Raw genomic sequence first — 21,885 nt, forward strand, 5'->3', positions numbered from 1 at the left:
GATGGCGCTGTATGAGGCCTTATATGGTAGGCAGTGCCGGTCTCCAGTGGGTTGGTTCGAACCGGGTGAATCTAGACTATTGGGTACATACTTGGTTCAAGATGCTTTGGAAAAGGTTAAATTGATTCGGGATTGACTTCGTACAGCCCAATCTAGACAAAAGAGTTATGCGGATCGGAAGGTTCATGATGTTGCATTCATAGTTGGTGAGCAGGTCTTGCTCTGGGTTTCGCCTATGAAAGCTGTTATGAGTTTCAGAAAGAAGGGCAAGTTAAGCCTGAGGTATATCGGACCTTTTGAGATTCTTGAGAGAGTTGGAGAGGTGGCTTACAGACTTGCACTACCACCTAGTCTCTCTACAGTTCATCCAGTATTCCATGTTTTCATGCTCCGGAAGTATCACAGCAATCCATCTCATGTGTTAGACTTCAGCTCAGTCCAGTTGGACAAGGATCTATCTTATGTCGAGGAACCAATGGCCATTTTGGACAGACAGGTTAGAAAGTTGAGATCGAAGAGCATCGCCTCAGTAAAAGTACACTGGAGGGGTCATCCAGTCGAGGAGGCGACTTGGGAGACCGAGCATGATATGCGTAACCACTATCCTCAACTTTTCACCACTCCAGTTATAATTCTCATCTTAAGAGGGGGAGAATGTAACGACCCAGATGGTCGTTTTGAGTAATACAACCTCGTTCCCCCATTTACTCCTCAATTATGCTTTATAATTGTTATGTGACTCGCCAGGGTGGTTAGTTCGGGTCCGGTAATGTTTTGGAATAAATTGGGACACTTAGTTCCAAGGTTTAAAGTTTAAGTTAAAATAGTGACCGAATGTTGACTTATGGGTAAACGACCCCGGAATAGCATTTTGATGATTCCAATAGCTCTGTAGGGTGATTTTGGACTTAGGAGCATGCCCGTAAAATTATTTGGAAGTCCATAGTGGAATTAGGCTTGAAATGGCGAAAGTGAAATTTTCGAAAAGTTTGACCGGGGGGTTGACTTTTTGACATCGGGGTTGAAATCCTGTTTTAAAAATTTTCATAGCTCCGTTATGTCATTTATGACTTGTATGCAAAATTTGAGGTCAATCGGACTTGATTTGATAGGTTTCGGGATCAAATGTAGAAGTTGGAAATTCTTAAGTTCCTTAAGCTTGAATTGGGGTATGATTCGTGGTTTTAGCATTGTTTCGTATGATTTGTGGTTTCAACTAAGTTAGTATGATGTTTTAGGACTTGTTGGTATGATTTGACGGGTCCCGATGGGCTTGGTTGTATTTTTGGATCATTGGTTGAGAGACTAGTAAAGTTAAGAAATTTGGGAGTTTGACGATGGTCAATATCGGGTCAAGAAGACCTCTTTTCAGTGTTTTGAGTGATCGAGCAGGTCTATAGCATGTTGTATGATTGAAATTCATATATGGTTTGTGTCCGGGAGGTTCCGGATGAGTTTCAGGGTAGTTTCGGATCATTTCGGAGAAGTTTGAATTTGCTGGTTTCTGGTGAGGTACTGTTCATTCGCAATTGCGAATACCAAATTCGGATTTTTGTTAGCAAAATTATATTTTCTTATGGAATTTTTTCCTATAATTTGTATTGATTGAATAGAATTAATTATGATTAGATTCGAGCCGATTGGAGTCGGAAAATTAAGAAAAAGGCATACTACTTAACTGATTGAGCGTGGCTCGAGGTAAGTAACTTGTCTAACTTTGTGGGGGAAAAATTCCCCTTACAAATATTTTGGAATTCGGGCACACGGGCCCGAGGGTTGCTTTATTGATTTTTCGAACGGAGTTGGAAATTGTTATAAATTGATTAATTATGAGTATTAGAGTATATTTTGATTGGGTTGCATCTTATTTGACTAGTATTGGATCGGCGGTCACCGGTTTGAGGTGTTAGGGCGGTATTGAAGTCGGTTTTGAAACGTCGGAGTGAGGTAAGTCTCCTGTCTAACTCTGTGAGGGAAAATTACCCCTAGGTGTTGTATATTGATATGTGCTACTTGTTGTAGGGGCTACGTACGTGCGAGGTGACGAGAGCGCGTACATGGCTATATTCATGCTTGAACCGCACCTGCAATGGAATTTCCGCAGGTGCAGCGGCTATTGGACGACAGGTGCGAAGATCGTGGTTGGGTAGTGTTTTCTTTAAAACGAGAGTTGGGTTCAATTTCACTTCATTTTGTCCATGGGAGCCGATTTTAGAGCAGGTTTGGAGTGCCATCTTCATCCTCTATTATGGGGTAAGTGACTTCTTCTCATTTTGGGTTAAATGCATGGTTTATATATGGATTTAAACATGGAAATAAGTAGAAATTTGGGATTTTGAAGAAAAACCTAGAAATTAGTAGCAAATTCCGGTTGAGTAGGAATTTGCTAGTTAAGAGCTTGAGTCTATCGTAAGGAGGATAATTGTACCACATATTTACAACTGTTTATTTCATTTATTTACTTTGCCTCGTATTTGCTCACCTTCTTACTGTACTTGATATTGTTGGACCACTAGTGAGTGTCGATGTTGATCCCTCGTTACTACTTCTCCAGGATTAGGCTAGATACTTACTGGGTACACGTTGATTACGTACTCATACTAAACTTGCTGCATATTTTTGTGCAGGTACATATGTGACTAGTGGCCTTGTGAGAGCAGAGGTGAGTATGCATGCTGGGAGTTACGTGAGCTGCATTCCATATTACGACCCGCAACCAGCAGAGTCTCCTTCAGAGTTATTTGTATTCTTCCTGTCTAAGTTGTATTCTGGACAGATGTTGTACTTTATTTTTACTTCTTAGTTGATGCTCATGCACTTGTGACACCGGGTTTTGGGGTGATTATGGGTTGTTTTGTATTGAAATTGTTAAGAATATTATTATTTACACTGTGAATTATATCTTTTACTATTTAATCGAAGGAAAATATGATTTCAGAAATATTAAAAATAAGAACCAAATCAAGTATTTATTTTTGGCTTGCCTGACGGCGGTGTCCGACACCATCACGACCTTAATGGATTTTGGGTCGTGACAACATGGTATCAGAGCGCTAGGTTCACTTAGGTCTCACGAGTCATGAGCGAGTCTAGTAGAGTCTTGCGGATCGGTACGGAGACGTCTGTACTTATCTGCGAGAGGCTACAAGGCTGTTAGGAGCACTTCCCTTCTTAATTCCTCATCGTGCGAATTGATTCTTTTGAGGCTTGTACCTTTATTTTTTTTCTATTCAATCTTATGTGACGTGAAACGCTTGTTATAGATTGGGAATCGAGGAATTGTCATGGTACTACAGAGGTGGTGCAGGGTGTCTCTGCCTGCGTGTTTGATTGGGCTATTACCGTCGCCTTGAGGAAGGTCGTCCTGTCGTTTCAACTCAGCATCAGTATTTCCTATGGTTTTAAGATTTGTCACTGATTGTTCTGACGATTCGTGCATTGTTATCGCACCGTGATTGTGTAATGGTAGGATGCATGTCTATGCGTCGAGGCAATGAATGACTTGAAAGGAGGTTTTACTCAGTGCATGATTCAGAGGCTCAGTTTTTTATTTCCAGCGGAGGAAAGGCAATCGGACCATGAGTGTTTGGGTTGATGGAGTAACGAGACTTGGTATTTTGAGCATGGTGGAATTTTCATCTATGATGTGGTGTTGTCGTCCTTGTTGAATGCGTTAAGGTTCGCCGATGTTATGGTCTTCTTCAATTTGCCTTCGGGGCAGGGTGTTATGAAATGGTGCCTGAGATGCGGTTGTCAGAGATAACAGAGTGTAGCGATTTCGGAATCGAATTGGTACTTCTAGTATTAATGGCTCGAGAAAGATGATCTTTTAAGAGGTTTGGAGTTAGTGGCAACTCATGTGTTCGGATATTACAGAGATGGATTCGGGTTTGGAGCAACAATTGGGCAGTGAAGGATGAGGAAGGACATGTGAGAGGTGTCTTGCGGTGGTTGAATTGTTAGGAGGTCAAGGGTGAAAAGTAGAAGTCAGGGAGCTTCTTAAAGGAGAGGGTTTGACCAAAGTGGGAGAGTGGCAGGGTAGCATATGGGTTCTGTGGTAGGATAGCCACACGCATTGAGGGAAGCTTAGAGCAATTTGGGAATCGTGATGGGCAGTGACTAGGACGATGGATTTTATTTGGATGCAACATGACTTCGAGTTTGGAATGCTTTGTTGGACTTTTAGCTGATGTCAATACGGAAGAAGGAACCTTGGTGGGTGAACCTTGGTGGGTCCCAGGGTTACGTAATTATAGTTTCAAGCTAAGTGGGAGAGCCCCACCGTCTATGATTGGATTGCGTAGTTGTCAACTTGTGCGGTTTCGGGGTATCGGAGTATTGATGGGTTATTACAACTAAGGAAAGAACACATCAGTGGTAATTTGAGCAAAGGATTTGAGGAATGTGTGTTATCTTTGACCTTATCGATTCATGTTCAGGTTTTGGGAAGACCCAGAGTTTATGCTTCATGTGGATGTGATGTATAAGGAGAGGAATTCAGCCGGTTGCTTCTTTGAAAGGGTGTTCATGTGCTAGCAGGGCGTTGGAGTTTGATTATATTCGGGGACAAGTCAGAGTGGGTGACTCTCAACAATGGTCCTAGTAGGTTCAAAGTTTAAGGTGTGATGCCAAAGGATTTCCAGTCCGTGGTATGGTTAAGTATCGAGTTTTGGCAGCGGATTATGGAAAAAGGGGACTTGGAATATTCTATGTTATCGTCGGCCTGCGGTGTAGCATTTGAGGAGTGGGAGAAAATAACTTCGGATTCATAGAGGGGTTTTCAGAATGGGTGTACCAGTTGAAGATGTGAATATGCGCATAAGGAGGGTATGAAATAGTTCGTGGATTTTGGAGACAACGTGGTCTCATGAAATAAGGTCACTCAGGATGAGTGCGGATTTGGGTTCATGATGTTTATAATGGGGCTATTATTATTCCTAAGGCAAGTCTAGATAAATTAGAAGAAGTCGGATTCGGTTAGATATGGTTGAATTGGCATGATGGTGGCAATGATCAGTTCCTTCAGCATGTTGAGTTATACATGTGATTTGTGGCGGTACGTGCGAGGTTTGACGACCGCTGTAATTGATTTTATTTGGAGGCATTCGAGTATTATGGCATGTTATGTATAGATGGATCCCGGAAGAATTATGGTGGTTTAGACCACCACTCGAGGTTTGTATTTTCTGCAGTTATGGGAATTCAATCATGTGTGGCAATGGTTCTCCTGAAATGAGTTAAGTAAAAGGTTTCTATATGATGAAGTGTTTATCCTATTAGTGAGTCAGGGGTTATTATGGAATTATGGTACTCTCACGTATTGGCATGTTAGGTGCAGCGAGCGGTAGGGGAAATTGGAAGCTGAGGATCAAGGTTGCGGTTCGGTGTTTACAAGAATGTCACGAGCTCGGATGATTAGGGAAGAATTCGGATGTTTAGAGTAAGCTGGTATTGTCTTTAGCGTCACCTGAGATCGGTGTCCTGTGTAAGAGGCTTTGTGTATTGATTTGCGGCTTCTTGATTTTCTTTACAGCATTAGTGTGGGTGGTGGTATGGATATGCAGACTTGTTACTTGGTGCGAAAAGTCGTGGGAGCGTACCCCACGGGAAGATTGCATAAGTGTGACATGTAGTCACCTGATCGATTAAAGGTTGGAACCAAGTATGGAGATTTGGTACTATCGCTAATGTGAGAATTTATGCCTAAAGGGCGCTCGGTTCATTTGGTTGTAGAATATGGAAGTTTGTTCTGGATTTGACGGTTGTTCTTATGTGTCGTGAATAGGTCATTGTGGGTTCTTGAGAGGCTATTTAGCCAAGCATGGTATGATCAGAATCGGTTTGAGGTCCGTGGATGGATCTAAATGTGAATATGGGCTCTATATAAAGGCCGGATGTGCTCATCTCAGCATAGCGTTATTTTCGGAAGGGTTTTCGGGCCTTGGATGTTATTTCTGTCGTCAGCTATTCCATGTAATCTATATTATACCAGGTGGGTTGTGAGGTGGTTTGATTATTCGGACTCGTCTTAAGGTCCCGTATGGTTTGTGGTATTATGTGAGCAGGATGGCTCTCGAGATTCAGATCATATATCGCACCTTAGTTGTGCTTGAGTTTTGTAGCGCGTGACGCTACCCGTCTCCCCAGGATTTGTATTATGCATTTGGCGTGCTTATAGTTGATATACGGGCATTTCGTGAGTATATGCGTTACGGCTCGATGTGTGTTTTCTTTAGATTATTATGTGTGGATCGGGTGGCACGCCGCCACGGGTATGTGGTTGGATCGGGTGGCACGCCGCTACAGGTATGTGGTTAGATCGGGTGGCACGCCGTCGCGGGTATCATGGTTGGATCGGGTTGCACGTAGCAACGGTGTGTTATTGAGTACAGTTTCCCATATCTATTATTGCGTGTTTTGCTTCTCATTTCTTGATGAAGGTTCATAACATCCTTTTGGTTGTTTAATTAGTTACGTGGGTTTAGTTCTTTCCAGAGTTCGTTTTTCCTTATGTATCACATTCGAGTTTGTAGCATGTTGGCACATTGTGGCATCATACGAGATTTTTGGCAGTGTCTGAGGTGGCTTATTGCCTGAGCAGCTTGTACTGGGTGAGACGAGATTATTGGATCTGGGATCAGTGCGATCAGATTTATATGAAGCATATTAAAGAGTAAATATTGTTATTCAGTCCAGAATGAGGTAATGGTTCTTGTCGGGAGGAGAGACTCCATAAATTGTTATTTGGCAGATGGTTATGAGTTCTACACATCTTTTATGTTGTGGCAGTATTGCGAGAGTTAAAGCAGGGCATAATTGGTCATGAGGTACACCACGGGCTTCGGGTCAGTGGAAATTTTAGCTACTGTGCCTTGGAAAGATTGCCTTAGGCAAATGAGTTACGCGGTGCATGGTAAGAATTCATTAAGGGTATACAATCATGTGTTGGTACATCATGTAGTGATGGATACAGTGTTCGTATGTTGGAAACAGACCTGGTAGAGAATTTCAGATATTGGAATTTGGCTCTAAGGCTTATTTGACTAGATAAAAGGGAGGATTTTCAGGTTTGCTCGCGCAAATGTGCTCAACTGGGTTGTGGTAGCACGGATAGGTGCACGAGGTGTTACACAATGATTTCGGACAACTCCAAAGCAGTTCTTAGCACGTTTGAGGACGAACGTATGTTTAAGTGTGAGATAATGTAACGACCCGATCGGTCATTTTGAGCTCTAGCGCGTCATTCAGCGGTTTGAGACCCTGAGCAGCTTCACTTCAGGTATTATGACTTATACGTATGGTCGGAATTGAATTTTAGGAAGTTCGGATTTAGTTTGGGAAGAAAATTCTAATTTCGGAAGCTTTAAGTTGGAAGAATTGACTAAGGTTTGATTTTTGAGTAAACGACCTCGGAATTGGGATTGGAAGGTTCCAACAGGTTCGTATGATGATTTTGGGCTTGGGCGTATGTCCGGATCGGGTTTTATATGACCCGGGAGCGTTTCGGCGCCTAGTATAGAAGTTGGAATTTTTGAAAGAATTTCCTAAATTTGGGTTGAAGTGCATTTCAATGTTATTGATATCCGTTTGGGATTCCGAGTCTGGGAATAGCTCCGTAAGGTGATTTTGGTATTGGGAGCGCGCCCGGATGTGGATTTGGAGGTCCGTAGGTCATTTTGGGATCATTTGGCGAAAGTTAGAAATTTGAAGGTTTTTGAGAAGTTTGACCGGGAGTGGACTTTTTGATATCGGGGTCGGATTCCGATTCTGGAAGTTGTAGTAGGTCTGTAATGTCGAATGTGTCTTGTGTGCAAAATATGAGGTCAATCGGACGTGATTTGATAGGTTTCGGCATCGAATATAGAAGTTTGAAGTTCTAAAGTTCATTAAGTTTGAATTAGAGAGTGATTTGTATTTTTAGCGTTGTTTGATGTGACCTAAAGGCTCGACTAAGTTCGCATGATGTTTTAGGACTTGTTGGAATATTTGGTTGGCATCCCGGGGGCCTCGGGTGGGTTTCGAATGCTTAACGGATCGATTTTTGGACTAAGAAAAATGCTAAGGCAGCTGGTATCTGGTGTAACCGCACCTGCGAGGTTTTGGATGCAGGTGCGGAGCCGCAGAAGCGAACAAGAGGGTCGCAAAAGCGGTTCTGGTTGGGGGAATGCTGGGACCGTAGATGCGGACAAGTTCCACAGAAGAGGGACCGCACCTGCGCACGAAAAGCTGCAGAAGCGCTGCCGGGCCGCAGATGCGGGAAATGTTGGGCTGAGCTTGAACCGCACTTGCGATGGAATTTTCGCAGGTGCAGCGGCTATTGGACGACAGGTGCGAAGATCGTGGTTGGGTAGTGTTTTCTTTAAAACGAGAGTTGGGTTCAATTTCACTTCATTTTGTCCATGGGAGCTGATTTTAGAGCAGGTCTGGAGTGCCATCTTCATCCTCTATTATGGGGTAAGTGACTTCTTCTCATTTTGGGTTAAATGCATGGTTTATATATGGATTTAAACATGGAAATAAGTAGAAATTTGGGATTTTGAAGAAAAACCTAGAAATTAGTATTCTTGGATTTTGATCACGAATTTGGGCATGAAATTGAGAATAAATTATATATTTGAGTTCCTATGGGTAGTGTTTGTCTTCAAAAATTTTCGAAATCCGGGCTCGTGGGCCCTAGGGTTGCTTTATCGATTTTTCGAGCGGAGTTGAAAATTATTATAAATTGATTAATTATGAGTATTAGAGTATATTTTGATTGAGTTGCATCTTATTTGACTAGTTTTGGATCGGCGATCACCGGTTTGAGGTGTTAGGGCGGTGTTAGGGCGGTGTTGGAGCCGGTTTTGGAACGTCGGAGTGAAGTAAGTCTCCTGTCTAACTCTGTGAGGGAAAAATTACCCCTAGGTGTTGTATATTGATGTGTGCTACTTGTTGTGGGGGCTACGTACGTGCGAGGTGACGAGAGCGCGTACATAGCTACATTCATGTTATTGTCCGGGTAGGCTTAGGTTCACATCATGCTATAGTTGTATTATTTGAGCAGTCTCTCGCCTATTAAATTCCTCTGTTTTACATAACTACTTAAGACCAGACTTGTTATTGTAGAGACTTCACGAGTTCATGATTAGTCACCGAATAATTCTACTCCTCTTACGGCATGTTTCCGCGATATATATACTTCATTGAAAGGTTTTTGTTAAAGAAATTATAACTCACACGTTTATTCGTGAGTGGGGTCAAGGACCCGTCAAAGCTTCTTACTCTTATGGGATCGGGCCATTCGCCTCGGCAGGAATTTGTATTTCACTCTTATGGGATCGGGATGTTCGCCTCGGCAGGAATTTGTATTTCACTCTTATGGGATCGGGTCGTTCGTCTCGGCAGGAATTTGTATTTCACTCTTATGGGATCGGGCCGTTCGCCTCGGCAGGATTTATGTACCACACTCTCATGGGAGCGGTCGTTCGCCTCGGCAGTTTAATAGATGTATCTATGGTTTGGGCCATTCGACCCTCGGGTGTGCACAGTTTAAATATTTATGTTGCATCGGGTCGTACGCCTCGACATTTCCTATATCATATCCTCATGGAAATCGTGCGTAATATTTGGCAAGAAGCCGGGGTATCTGTAAATTTCCCCCTGATTCGAATTATAACAACCTGCTTGGTGAGATCTAGTATACATATATATATACTCCGGCTGAGGAGGAATTTGCTAGTTAAGAGCTTGAGTTTATCGTAAGGAGGATAATTGTACCACATATTTACACTTGTTTATTTCTTTTATTTACTTTGCCTCGTATTTGCTCACCTCCTTACTATACTTGATATTGTTGGACCACTAGTGAGTGTTGATGTCGATCCCTCGTCACTACTTCTCCGAGGTTAGGCTAGATGCTTACTGGGTACACATTGATTACGTACTCATACTACACTTGCTGCACATTTTTGTGCAGGTACATATGTGACTAGTGGCCTTGTGAGAGCAGAGGCGCGTATGCATGCGGGAACTTACGTGAGTTGCATTCCATATTACGACCCGCAGGCAGCAGAGTCTCCTTCAGAGTTATTTGTATTCTTCCTATCTAAGTTGTATTCCGGACAGATGTTGTACTTTATTTTAACTTCTTAGTAGATGCTTATGCACTTGTGACACCGGGTTTTGGGGTGATTATGGGTTGTTCTGTATTGAAATTGTTAAGAATATTATTATTTACACTGTGAATTCCATCTTTTACTATTTAATCGAAGTAAAATATGATTTAAAAAATATTTAAAATGAGAACCAAATCAAGTATTTATTTTTGGCTTGCCTGACGGCGGTGTCCGGCGCCATCACGACCTTAATGGATTTTGGGTCGTGACAAAAGTCGTGTATACGAGGTGACGAGTGTGTACACAGACTAAATGTGGAAGATTATGTCTTTAAATTATGTAGATCATTGTTGCATATTAATTAAATTATTTTATCTTGTTATATTCTTCATCATTGATTTAATTTCTATACTTTAAATTTACTTGACCTTATCCTGCTAATTATTTTACCTATTTAGTTGAAACTTGGTTTCTTTTATTCTGTGCATTATTTGAAGGTTGAATTTCTTTAATTTAAATATTATTAATACGAAATAATTGATATTTTAAATTTGGTATTGAGGCAACGTGTTAAAAATTGTGAAAATATTATTTTTGCTGAGTTATTTATTCCCGAATATTTTGTGAGATTTTTGTACTCATTGTGATTGAGCCGTGAGCTCCCTATTGTGAAAAATATTGTTGTTGATTTATTTTGGCAATTTGAAATATTTGAGCACTTGAGGTGCAGATTGTAATATATTGTGATATTGATAAGCATGCGGTGGTATAAGGTCTGGGTGTTGAAACGCATGCGATGTGATAAGGGTGGCTTGATACGCGTGGCTAGTAGGGGAACTACTAGAAGTCATGCGGTGTGATAAAGGTGGCTAAAACACGGGATGCTATTTCGGAAAAAATAATTTCTTTAAAATTTAATGTGAAGGCTCCCGCGGTGATATGAGAAAATGAGATATTGTGAATTTATTTATGATTTGGGACTACGAGGCGGTACCTCGGGAGTGCCCTTGTTGATATTTATTTATGGCCGCAGTTGCCTTTGATTATTGTTGTGATTTTAGTAAAGTTGAAAATGATTTCTCTAAAATTTAATGTGAAGGCTCCCACGGTGATATAAGAAAATAAGATATTGTGAATTTATTTATGATTTGGGACTACGAGGTGGTACCTCGAGAGTACCCTTGTTGATATTTATTTATGATCGCTTGCCTTTGATTATTGTTGTAATTTTCTTAAAGTTGAAAATTCCTGTTTTGTTTCCGCAAGGTATTATTTGCCCTTATTCTGTGTAGTTAAATGGTGACATACTATTTACTTGATTCATTTCCATTGTCATTTTATTTTTTTAATTATATTGTTATATATTTCACCATGTCTTTTATTATTCCAGTAAGGCCTGACCTGACCTCGTCACTACTCTACCGGGATTAGGCTTGACACTTACTGGGTACCGCTGTGGTGTACTTATACTATGCTTCTGCACATCTTTTTGTGCAGATCCAGGTACTTTCTACCAGCCCAAATATCAGTGAGCTACATGTGTACGGAGATTTCGAGGTATATCTGCCAGCGTCCGCAGACTCCGGAGCCCCCTTCAATCCTTATTATGTTGCTTCTTTATTTTTCTTTAGACTCTGATATATAGAGACATTGAGAAAAAATTCTTAGAAGCTTGTGACTTATTCCTACCGGGTTTTGGGAGTTGTAATTATCTGAATTTGCAGACTTATTTATTTCATATTTCTATTGTTATTCCGCATTGATAGGCTTACCTAGTCTTAGAGACTAGGTGCCATCACGACGTCCTATGGAGAAAATTTGGGTTCGTGACATTTTTGCATGGCTTCGAGCCTCGGATATGAAGCCGCATATGCTAAGGAGTGTTTATTCCTTAATATGTAACTTTTTAGCGTGAATTCAATTTTAGTCGAGCGTCAATATAAATACAAAACATCGAGTGAAAATAAAAAAAATTCTGAATGAATGAATAAGGTCTCGGTGGCCCTACGCTAAAGGCAGGAGTGGCTCTAAAGGCTTGGCTAGTGAGGCCATTGCCTTAGGGCCCGAAAATTTGAAGGCCCCAAATCTACTTTTGCTCGACATACCGTTAGCTTAAAATATGTTCATCATGTGGTCGAGTCTTATTATTATTATTACTATATACTATATAATTTATATAAATAATTATTATAAAAAAAAATGTTACAGTATATTTTTTTTTGTTATTTGATTGAGGTTATTTTATACCAATAAGTTCATAAATTATGATAATTTTCCCACTCATTAATTAGTATATTTTCTTCACTCTTCAATTTTAATTTTATCCTTTTTATAGTGGAATTAAGTTATATATCGACAACATAATGAATTTCTTTTACAATCTTCTCTGAAACTGCATGAACACAAAAACCTTCATGCATCGATTTTCTTTTAGTGTAATTTAACATATTATATTAGGTTATTTACAATTTATTTTAGATATTCACGAATAAGTGCTTCTAATTAATAGAATGAACTACAATTATCATTTAAATTGATTAGAAGGAGTAAATATTTTTGCCACCATCAATGCTCAAAACTTAAGCTATCATTACATTTATTTCTTTTTCTTGATTATGATAATAGCCAAATCAAAAATTTCACTTTGAGTTTTGGACCTCAATATTCGATAATCCACCATTTTATTCTTTGTGCTCTTCCTCCTAGTTTTTTTTTATTTTTAAATTCGCTATTTTTTTGTCTTAAATGATTAATTTATTGTTTAGAAAGCAAATTTTGTTGTTAGTGTATAAATTTAATAGAATAAATTTAAGGGCCTCTCAATATAGTTTCGCCTTAAGGCACAAGATCCGTCGAGCTGCCGGCCAAAGGGAGGATAGACTAGAGAATAAAAGGGTACAGTACTTCAAAAGTACCTTTACTTTTCTCTAAGTAGGCAGTGACTTGTAGGAGGGGAAACCGAATATATATCTAGAACGAAGAAAGAATAGGACATGGTCATTAATTAGTGAATCCCAGTTGTGTTTATTGAAGTGATTTACGTGTACTTTTCATCTTCAATATTGCAAATATGAATATAATGTGATATATCAAATTGGAATATCTTGCATTATATTAATACATTTCAAACATTGGATAGGACTCTCATTTCCCTTCAAGCTTCTTCACATCTTCTGGGATGTTTCATTTGATTCCATAATCCCATGGGCTGCAGAAATTTGTAAGGGTCACCTTATCAATTCTCAACTTTTTCTTTGTTCGTGAGAATAAATGGTTCATGCATATTTGCCACTATTTTGGACTTCAGAACACCCCACGAATTTCATATCAACTGAACACGGGAGAGATGGTGTGTATATAAATAAACAAGCCTTACACTCTAATTATGTATTTTAAAGTTGCGTATGACTAGGCCCAAAGCGAACCATATGACTAGTGTGTTGGACCGTTACTTAGTTCCCCTAGATCCCTTTTTCTCTTAATTCTCTCCCTCCGAGCTATCACTCCGATGTCTCTCTCCATCTTGTGGCAAAATACATGTAGTTGTTTTTGTTCTTTGCTCTACTAAGAACGAAACTTCCATGGATTGTTACATTTAACTAACTGTTGTTTAATTTATGGTCAGGCTTAAAGTAAGAATGTGGTAAAAGGCAGAAACAGAAACCCGAAATTATCTAGAGTGCAAATCCTCAAAAACAAATTAGTTTATCTAATTTCTCAGATATTGAGACATTAAAGTATTTAAGTGTGTTTTCTATAATATTTTAAACTTTTAGATGAAATACATACTTTAGAACCATAGTAGACCAAGCAAGGGGTCTTGGGTTTCAAATCTCACATTCACTTAGAAAGCGAAGACGTGAAAGTACGTACTGAAACATGTATAATATAATTAAAGTAATTAGTCTGTTATTTGTAACCTTTTATACTTTTATACAAGGTAGTAACACAATAAAACCTTAGAGAATTCTTATTTTGACGAGACTATTTAAACCTCAGAGAATACTTCTTTTTACGAGATTTAAGGACTTTGACCTCCAAATGCAGTTAACAAGTACCAGAATATGACTAAACTAACGCGAAATATATCTAGTCATCAGTACATTATGCCAAAGATTTTCATTATTTAATTAAAGAACATTCTACGACTTTTCTGTACAAATATTTGTCTGCTTCCTTTGAATATTATAATGCTTGCTGACAATTACAATAAGCAACATACACACATACACTTACAAAATGACATCTTTTTGTCTCAAAATAAAATAGCCTACTCAATCTCAAAGTTATTATGCTCTTTTTGTCTCCAAAATGCAAGGTCAACATGTTACCAGGCATGTACTCTACGAAAATTTTAAGCAAACTTATATTTTCAAATATATTCTTGATGCAAATAAGGGACGAAAGATGCAATGAAATTCAACTGATATTTTTTTTTGAAGCAGATTGAGAAATTTGACTAAATGAAATTTCCATTTCATAGCTAACAAACTTCGCGTAACAACAATATCAGTACTACAACACAATAAAATATAGCCAAAAAGGCAAATGTCAACAATATTAGATCTATTTATAATTATTAAACATTAACTATTTGACAATTAATAATACCTATAGGTACGTACGTGCCTTCTATTGTTATGGACTTATTCTTACAAGTCTAAGCACGTGCCTTGTAGCAATCACCTCTCTCTTTTTCTCACTTCATTTCACATTTCATCTCATCTCATGCAAATTCCTATAAATACCACCTCAAACCCTCACGTCCAAAACCATCCCATCTTTCTATAAACTCTCAAAATTATATACACATTCTCAAGTTCTATTTCTTCCTTGATTATACTCGAGCTAGATAACTATTTTTTCTAATGGCTATAATCCGTTCAAAAATTGGAATTATTGGAGCTGGAATTAGCGGAATAGCAGCTGCTAAACAGCTAGCTAAGTACGAGCCAGTGGTGTTCGAAGCCACGAATTGTATTGGAGGGGTTTGGAAACACTGTTCATATAAGTCTACTAAATTGCAAACTCCTCGTTGTGACTATGAGTTCTCTGATTTCCCATGGAGTCAAAGGGATAATATGAGTTTCCCTACTTATGAGGAAATATTGGAATACTTATATTCCTATGCTCAACATTTTGATGTGCTGAAATTTGTCAAGTTCAACTCTAAGGTGGTGGAGATCAAGTTCGTTGGTGACCGAGAAATGAATTATTTTGGTGGTAAAATTAATGGTGAATTTGGATGTTTGTTGAATGGCAATCCAGTTTGGGAGGTTGCTGTCCAAACCAATGATCAATCTGAAACTTTACAGGTTCTTAATTTCTTTTCATTTTTCCATCTATTTTCTGGCTTTTATTTTGTTGTTATTTTCTTTCTAGTCCTTATAGTTGATATTGTTATTTCTACTATTTCTTTCCATTTTTCTTGAGCCGAGAGGTTATCGAAACAGTATCTCTACCCTTCAAAGGCAAGGGTAAGGTCTGCGTATGTACTACCTTCCCCAGACCCCACTAGTGGAACTTCACTGGGTCTGTTATTGTTGTTGACCTAAAGTATATATGTAATTATATTTCATTTTCCTTCTTAGTTTTCAATAGAATTAGGAAGAATGGATTTAACATAAATTGGCATGCATTTCATGTTTTATTCTTTTTCAGTGGTATGCGTTCGAGTTTTTGGTGATGTGCACCGGAAAATATGGAGATATACCAAATATGCCAAATTTTCCACAGAAAAAAGGGCCAGAAATGTTCAAGGGTAAAGTTCTGCATACTCTTGATTACTCTAAACTTGATCAAGAAGAATCTACTGAGCTTCTGAAAGGGAAGAAAGTTGTGGTGGTGGGTTATAAAAAATCAGCAATAGATGTTGCTGTTGAATGTGCTGAAGCAAATCAAGGTAAAGATTTCTGTTCATTATACATTCATACATCAAAGAACACAGTACTCCTTAACAAAGATTTATGTTCACCAATAAGGTTTTTGTGGTAGAGTGGTAAGTACTACTTCATCCTTAACCAGAGTTTTCGGGTTCGAACCCTGAGTATCGTGTCGCCTTTGTTAAGGAGTGCTTTATCACCTAAGGGACTTTCCAGCGCGAATTCGGATTTAGTCGGGCCCCAATGTGGGTAGCAGACAACAGGTGGGAAACCCAAAAAAGAAAAAAAGATTTGTGTTCAATGCATAGTTTCTCCTTTAATCTTCATCAGCAACTAGATATTGTTACAACTATCAGCATAATATAATATAAAAAATATGTAATGTCCAAAAGCAGGCAAAGAGAGGGACGTTAGTTTGTCAAAATCCATAAAAGGAAATTAAATTGTGGTTGTTGACATGAGTACTATTCTTATATTGCATGAAAATGCTAGCTGCTGCCGTAGTTATCATATTGATTAATCAATTCCAGCATATTCATGATTGTCCACGTAAGCCTCAACTTTACAATTATTTTAGTTTCTTCTGAGATGTCACCAAAAAAGGGACCAGAGAATAAATGTCAAAAGCATAGTATTTTGATTTTTAAAGTCTCATGCTTTGACTTCAGGACTGCATCATAGGTATATTTTTCTTTCAAAGTCATACGCATTAAATATAGATTTTTCGCATTACAATTGAAGTCGTGACTTTGACCAAAGCAAACTTGCTCAACAGATTAATAAATTTCAGGGTTGAAAAACAGAAACCGCCTAGCTTCTTTTTTTTCACTTCTAATTTTTGCTTATCTTTTGAACTTGTTTGTTTGTAACTGCTTGTAGGACCTGAAGGCCAAGCTTGTACAATGGTAGTAAGGACTTTGCATTGGACAGTTCCACATTACTCTATTTGGGGTTTGCCATTTTACTTGTTCTATTCTACTCGATCTTCTCAATTCCTACATTCAAGACCAAATCAAGGCCTGATCAGAACCCTGCTTTGCCAAATGCTTTCTCCTCTGGTCAGCCCCATTATTTTCTTGTGTGTGTGTGTGTGTGTGTTTTTTCTTCGTGAAATCTAGTGCATCATTTCACATAGGACTAACATAAGTGTCATATATATATTGCGACAGAGAAGAGGAGCTTCGAAGTTAATCGAGTCCTATTTGGTATGGAAACTTCCACTGGAAAAGTATGGACTGAAACCAGAACACCCCTTTGAGGAGGACTATGCATCTTGTCAGATGGCTATCTTGCCTGAAAATTTCTTCACTGAGGCTGATAAGGGCAAAATCTTGTTCAAAAGAACATTGTCGAAGTGGTGGTTCTGGGAAGGAGGAATTGAATTCGAGGACAACACCAAATTGGAAGCTGATGTTGTCATACTTGCAACTGGCTTTGATGGGAAGAAAAAACTCAGAGACATATTACCAGATCCCTTTCGCAGTCTGCTAGAGTTTCCCTCTGGCATGATTCCACTGTACAGGTAATTAGGCACTCTCTGGATGAAACATTTCTATTTATTCCTAGCCAGAGAAATATTGTTGATAGAGCCGGCTAGAGGGTAAGGCCGGTGAAGCAGTGTCTTTAGGCCCCAACATTAAAGCTTGGCTTCTGGCTACAAATTTTATTGAACCGCCACTGATAGTTGATGGTGGATACTGAATTTATTTTATCTTCCAATTCCTTAACAGGGGTACAGTTCATCCATTGATTCCAAATATGGCTTTCGTGGGCTATCTTGAAAGTGTTTCAAACCTGCATTCAGCTGAGATACGCTGCATTTGGCTGTCACGACTTGTAGATGATCTATTTAAACTTCCCCCTGTTGAGAAAATGCTTGAACAGGTAACACAAGAGATGGAGATTATGAAGAGGACGACAAGATTCTACAAGAGAAATTGCATCTCCACTTTCAGTATCAACCATAGTGATGAAATCTGTGAAGAGATGGGATGGCAATCTTGGAGGAAGAAGAATTGGTTGGCTGAAGCCTTTAGTCCCTACAACAGCCAAGATTATGCAAGGGGGAAGTAACCAAATTCAGTAACATCTGAAAATATCCTGCTTAATTATGTAGTAGTTTGTTATTTCATGTATCTGCTTATACTGTATATTTCTCTGATTAGAAAGGGAGGTAAAAAGAAAACGAATAAACATCACATGTATGAATGGTCTCAAGCGAGGTATCCAAAAATGTAGATTACCTCAGCTTAGGACTAAAGCTTCTGTCTTTATTAGTACAAAAGGAGGAATAAAGGTTCTTTTGAATAAGTTCTACCAGTTGACCAGTTAATATTTCAAGATTGTTTGAGTTACTCCATTTTCATTTGTAACTTAGTATACCATCCATCACTATCGACGGGGCTTCGACAACAGTAAGATGTGGCAAGCTCAAGCATATGAAGAAAATTATACATTATGCAGTTACTACAAAGAGCAAAGGCCCATATACAAAAGTTTTATCATTCTCGGGAGACCGCGAATTCAACATTCTACTAGCATAAATTGTAGCAAGACTACAAACTAACACCTCGTTTCACATTCTAACAACTAAAAATGGTTGTACAGTGTCTCAGGTCACATACAATTGGCAGAAAAAGTACAAGATAAAAGGCAGGAAAAGAATATAGAAAGGAGAACCTTAATATTTAAAGGCTTTGAAGTAACTTCAATGTTTCATCAATATGCTTTTCAGGTTGGAACTGATTGTTATATATCAGTTGAACCACTCCATTCTTGTCAAGCACATAAGTCTGTCTTCCTGGCAATGTACCAAAAAGGTCTCCTGGGATTCCCCACTCTTTCCTAACTTTGTTGCCTTCATCACACAACAAGGTAAATGGGAGTCTGTACTTCTTTGCAAAGGCCTGCAGAATCAAACACCTCGGCTCGGTTATCCTCAAAAGATGGCAACAGAACACAACCTAAATATTTAGCTGTTCAACAAGGTACTTCTCATTAAGCAAGTAAATGTGTAATACCTTGTGAGATGCAGGATCATCTCCGCTAATCCCAACAACTTCAGCTCCTGCTTTCTTGAATTTTTCATAAGAGTCTCTGAAGGCACAGGCCTGTAGACAGTTTTCACATATCGGTTATCACTAAAAGTAACTTTTGCAGATCATTGTTACAAAGCTGTTAAACGAAAAACAATAGTCTAATACTCTTCCCAATGTAAATCTAACTCTGACTAGTTAAATTTTCAACAACAGTAATCTAGAAAAGAACAAAACTATGGTCAGCACTAGAGCAAATAAATCACAGTCTAAAAAGATATAAACTGAGAAGGAAGAAGCAATTGTCCGCTGATTTCCAGAAAACCAGTCAAACAGTAAGTCTATCTTGTTACTTATCAGAGGAAGTGCTACCAAATCCATAAAAGCAAAACTTCCCATACACTAGCCTATGAGGTGTTAAGGTACATAAACATTGGGCATTTGAATAAACATTGCATTGCAGCAAAGATACTTCAAAAATTCAAATGCAGTGAGACAGAGGACCTAATATACTGATAATTTACAAATAGGTCAGAATTGGAAGGTCATTCAAAAGAGGACCTAGCAACTCCAGTACTAAGTTTCATATTACCACTATAATAACCGTGTAAAGGGCAGTCCGGTACAATAAGCTACTGCTATGCGCGGGGTCCGGGGAAGGGCCGGACCATAACGGTCTATTGTACGCAGTCTTACCTGCATTTCTATAAGAGGCTGTTACCACGGGTCAAACCAGATACGCTAAAGCTCCCCTTCAGTACACTATGTTTAATCTTGACTTCATGATTCCAGGGAATTTTTCATCAGTACACTATTTATAAAGGATAAAATTTTCTCCAGTTCAGTCACACAATCAGATTGATATTTTAAGCAGCTTGTTTTAATTCTTTTCTTCATAAATCTGTAATTACATGACTAATAAGAAATAGAACTGCAAAATCTAAGTATCATAAGATATACCTGTTTGGTGCAACCAGGAGTTTCATCAGCAGGATAGAAATAAACCACAACAGGTTTGCCTTTAAACTTGGAAAGGCTCACACTTTTGCCATCTTGATCTTTCAATGTGAATGGTGGAGGCACTATACCTTTGTTCACCTACAAACATCCAATAAAATACACAGAGAAGAAAAGAAATCAAGAAAACACTAATAAAATGGAAAAGCTATAAGAGAAGGTAACAAATGCAATGCAATTTATATTACCTTAGCAACAATGGAAATTTTAGGTGAAGAAGAAGAAGGGGTTGAAAAAGAAGGTGAATTTTGGATTTTAAGACCATAAAACTGGGATTGTGATGATCTGGAAACAATGGTGAGGTTCTGGGAAATGGGGATTTTTGGGATTTGATTGTGGAGCAGAGAAGGGAGAGTATGCTTTACAGAGATAGAAAGAGAAGCCATTTTTGGAATATGTGATAAGATAAATGTGTTGTTATTGTAGTAGTAGATTTCAAGATTGTTGCTTTTGTATAGTTAAGACAGTGTGTGCATGCGAGCGAAGATGAGATGGGGTTTTTGACGTGGAGCATTGTTCACCCCAATTCCGATTATGACAGTACGGTCGGTGAGATTTGGAAGAGATTTGGAATATAGTGGTCACTCTAACTACCTACTAAACTCTTTTTCTTTTCTTTTTGTTTTTTTAACACTAAAGTCACTCAATTATGTCTTTAGCACTTAAAATATCATTCAACTAAATTTTTCAAACTTTTACTTATCAAATACCTATTTTACCCTCTAAATTATTAACTTTTATCTTCTTTTTATTTTTCTAAAACTTTTTAATATTATGATTTTTTGCTCTTTTTAATTTATATTATGGACTTACATATAGAAAAAATACTTTTTATTTATAAATTAAAAAAATAAAATAGTGTTTAAGCATATATAATGTTGGAAATAATAAAATATTGAGCATAGTCAAAAAAAAAATAGACCAATTTATTCGTAATAATAATTTTGATATTAATAACAAAAACTCCAAAAGAAATATTTACACAATTGAGAATGAAAGAAAATAAAGGTTTGATAATATATATTCCATGCAGGTAATATAAAAATAATTATTTAAAATAAAGGTATTTTTATAGTATACATTATATATTCTTAAAAATTATACTCAATTCTATTATTATTCTAACATAATATATGCTAGAAAAATAATTTTTTATTTTTTATTTTATAGATAAAATTTATTTGTTCTGTAGGTAAGTCCGTAACATCAAATGGAGTACCTATTTTAGAGGGTAAAAGGTATATGATAATCAAAAGTTGAAAAATTTTGGTTGAGTGACCTTGTGAGTGCTATAGACTATTTAAGTAACTTTTCTCTTACAAACGAAAGAAAGATGACTTTACTTGATAATTTCAGATAGTTGAGTGACCATTTAACTAATGGACTCTAAAAATATAATGTAAACGATATTGGTAAATAAAACACTATTAGATCTTAAAAGAGAACATTTTTTTATCATTGTACATGGGTATAAGATTTTCTTAAGTCACCACCGAAGGATGTGGTGTTGCTGAAGGGGCTGCTCTTTCCTTAACTAGAGGTCTCGGGTTCGAGTCCTGGGTATGAAAAAATCTTGATAAGGAGTACCCTCCCCCCTCCGAATGGAGCCCTACGCAGCGCGATCCGGATATAATCAGGATCCAATGCAGATAACGGACATGGGATGGGAAATCCAAAAAAAAAAGATTTTCTTTAAGTTTATGCTAATTTTGTTTCATAGGAGAGCCACATAAATAGACGAATGATACAAATTCACCTTTAAATCATCAAATTGGTTTTATATATACATTATTTTTATATTTTTGTAGTTGAAAAGAAAAATTAATTTCGAAGTTTAGTAGGCGTTTGGATATAAAT

The 21,885-nt window shown here is 38.0% G+C and overlaps 2 protein-coding genes and 1 pseudogene across 2 annotated transcripts; 1 reads left to right on the forward strand and 2 right to left on the reverse strand.

Moving 5' to 3' along the window:
- Nucleotides 1-21,885, reverse strand: part of LOC138895194 (uncharacterized) — a 198,336-nt pseudogene that overhangs the window by 153,390 nt on the left and 23,061 nt on the right.
- Nucleotides 14,890-18,286, forward strand: LOC104103649 (probable flavin-containing monooxygenase 1). Its single transcript, XM_009611561.4, has 5 exons — nt 14,890-15,409; nt 15,756-15,996; nt 16,856-17,034; nt 17,146-17,498; nt 17,707-18,286. The coding sequence occupies exons 1-5, from the start codon at nt 14,963-14,965 to the stop codon at nt 18,047-18,049; spliced, it is 1,563 nt and encodes a 520-aa protein (XP_009609856.1). The 5' UTR covers nt 14,890-14,962; the 3' UTR covers nt 18,050-18,286.
- On the reverse strand, nt 18,416-20,493 carry LOC104103648 (peroxiredoxin Q, chloroplastic-like). The gene is made up of 4 exons (XM_009611560.4): nt 20,217-20,493; nt 19,972-20,109; nt 18,997-19,086; nt 18,416-18,882 (listed from the first exon to the last, which is right to left on the reverse strand). The coding sequence occupies exons 1-4, from the start codon at nt 20,412-20,414 to the stop codon at nt 18,664-18,666; spliced, it is 645 nt and encodes a 214-aa protein (XP_009609855.1). The 5' UTR covers nt 20,415-20,493; the 3' UTR covers nt 18,416-18,663.

The sequence above is a fragment of the Nicotiana tomentosiformis genome, chromosome 7, assembly GCF_000390325.3.
Source record: "Nicotiana tomentosiformis chromosome 7, ASM39032v3, whole genome shotgun sequence".
In the NCBI taxonomy this organism is placed as follows: Eukaryota; Viridiplantae; Streptophyta; class Magnoliopsida; order Solanales; family Solanaceae; genus Nicotiana; species Nicotiana tomentosiformis.

Excerpts from the sequence above, each read along its gene's own strand:
- LOC104103649 (XM_009611561.4), top strand. The coding sequence starts at position 14,963 with ATGGCTATAATCCGTTCAAAAATTGGAATTATTGGAGCTGGAATTAGC. Across the intron at positions 15,997-16,855 it reads ATGTGCTGAAGCAAATCAAG|GACCTGAAGGCCAAGCTTGT; the intron begins GTAAAGATTTCT and ends AACTGCTTGTAG. Across the intron at positions 17,499-17,706 it reads GGCATGATTCCACTGTACAG|GGGTACAGTTCATCCATTGA; the intron begins GTAATTAGGCAC and ends ATTCCTTAACAG.
- LOC104103648 (XM_009611560.4), bottom strand. The coding sequence starts at position 20,414 with ATGGCTTCTCTTTCTATCTCTGTAAAGCATACTCTCCCTTCTCTGCTC. Across the intron at positions 20,110-20,216 it reads AAATTTCCATTGTTGCTAAG|GTGAACAAAGGTATAGTGCC; the intron begins GTAATATAAATT and ends GGATGTTTGTAG. Across the intron at positions 19,087-19,971 it reads CTCCTGGTTGCACCAAACAG|GCCTGTGCCTTCAGAGACTC; the intron begins GTATATCTTATG and ends AACTGTCTACAG.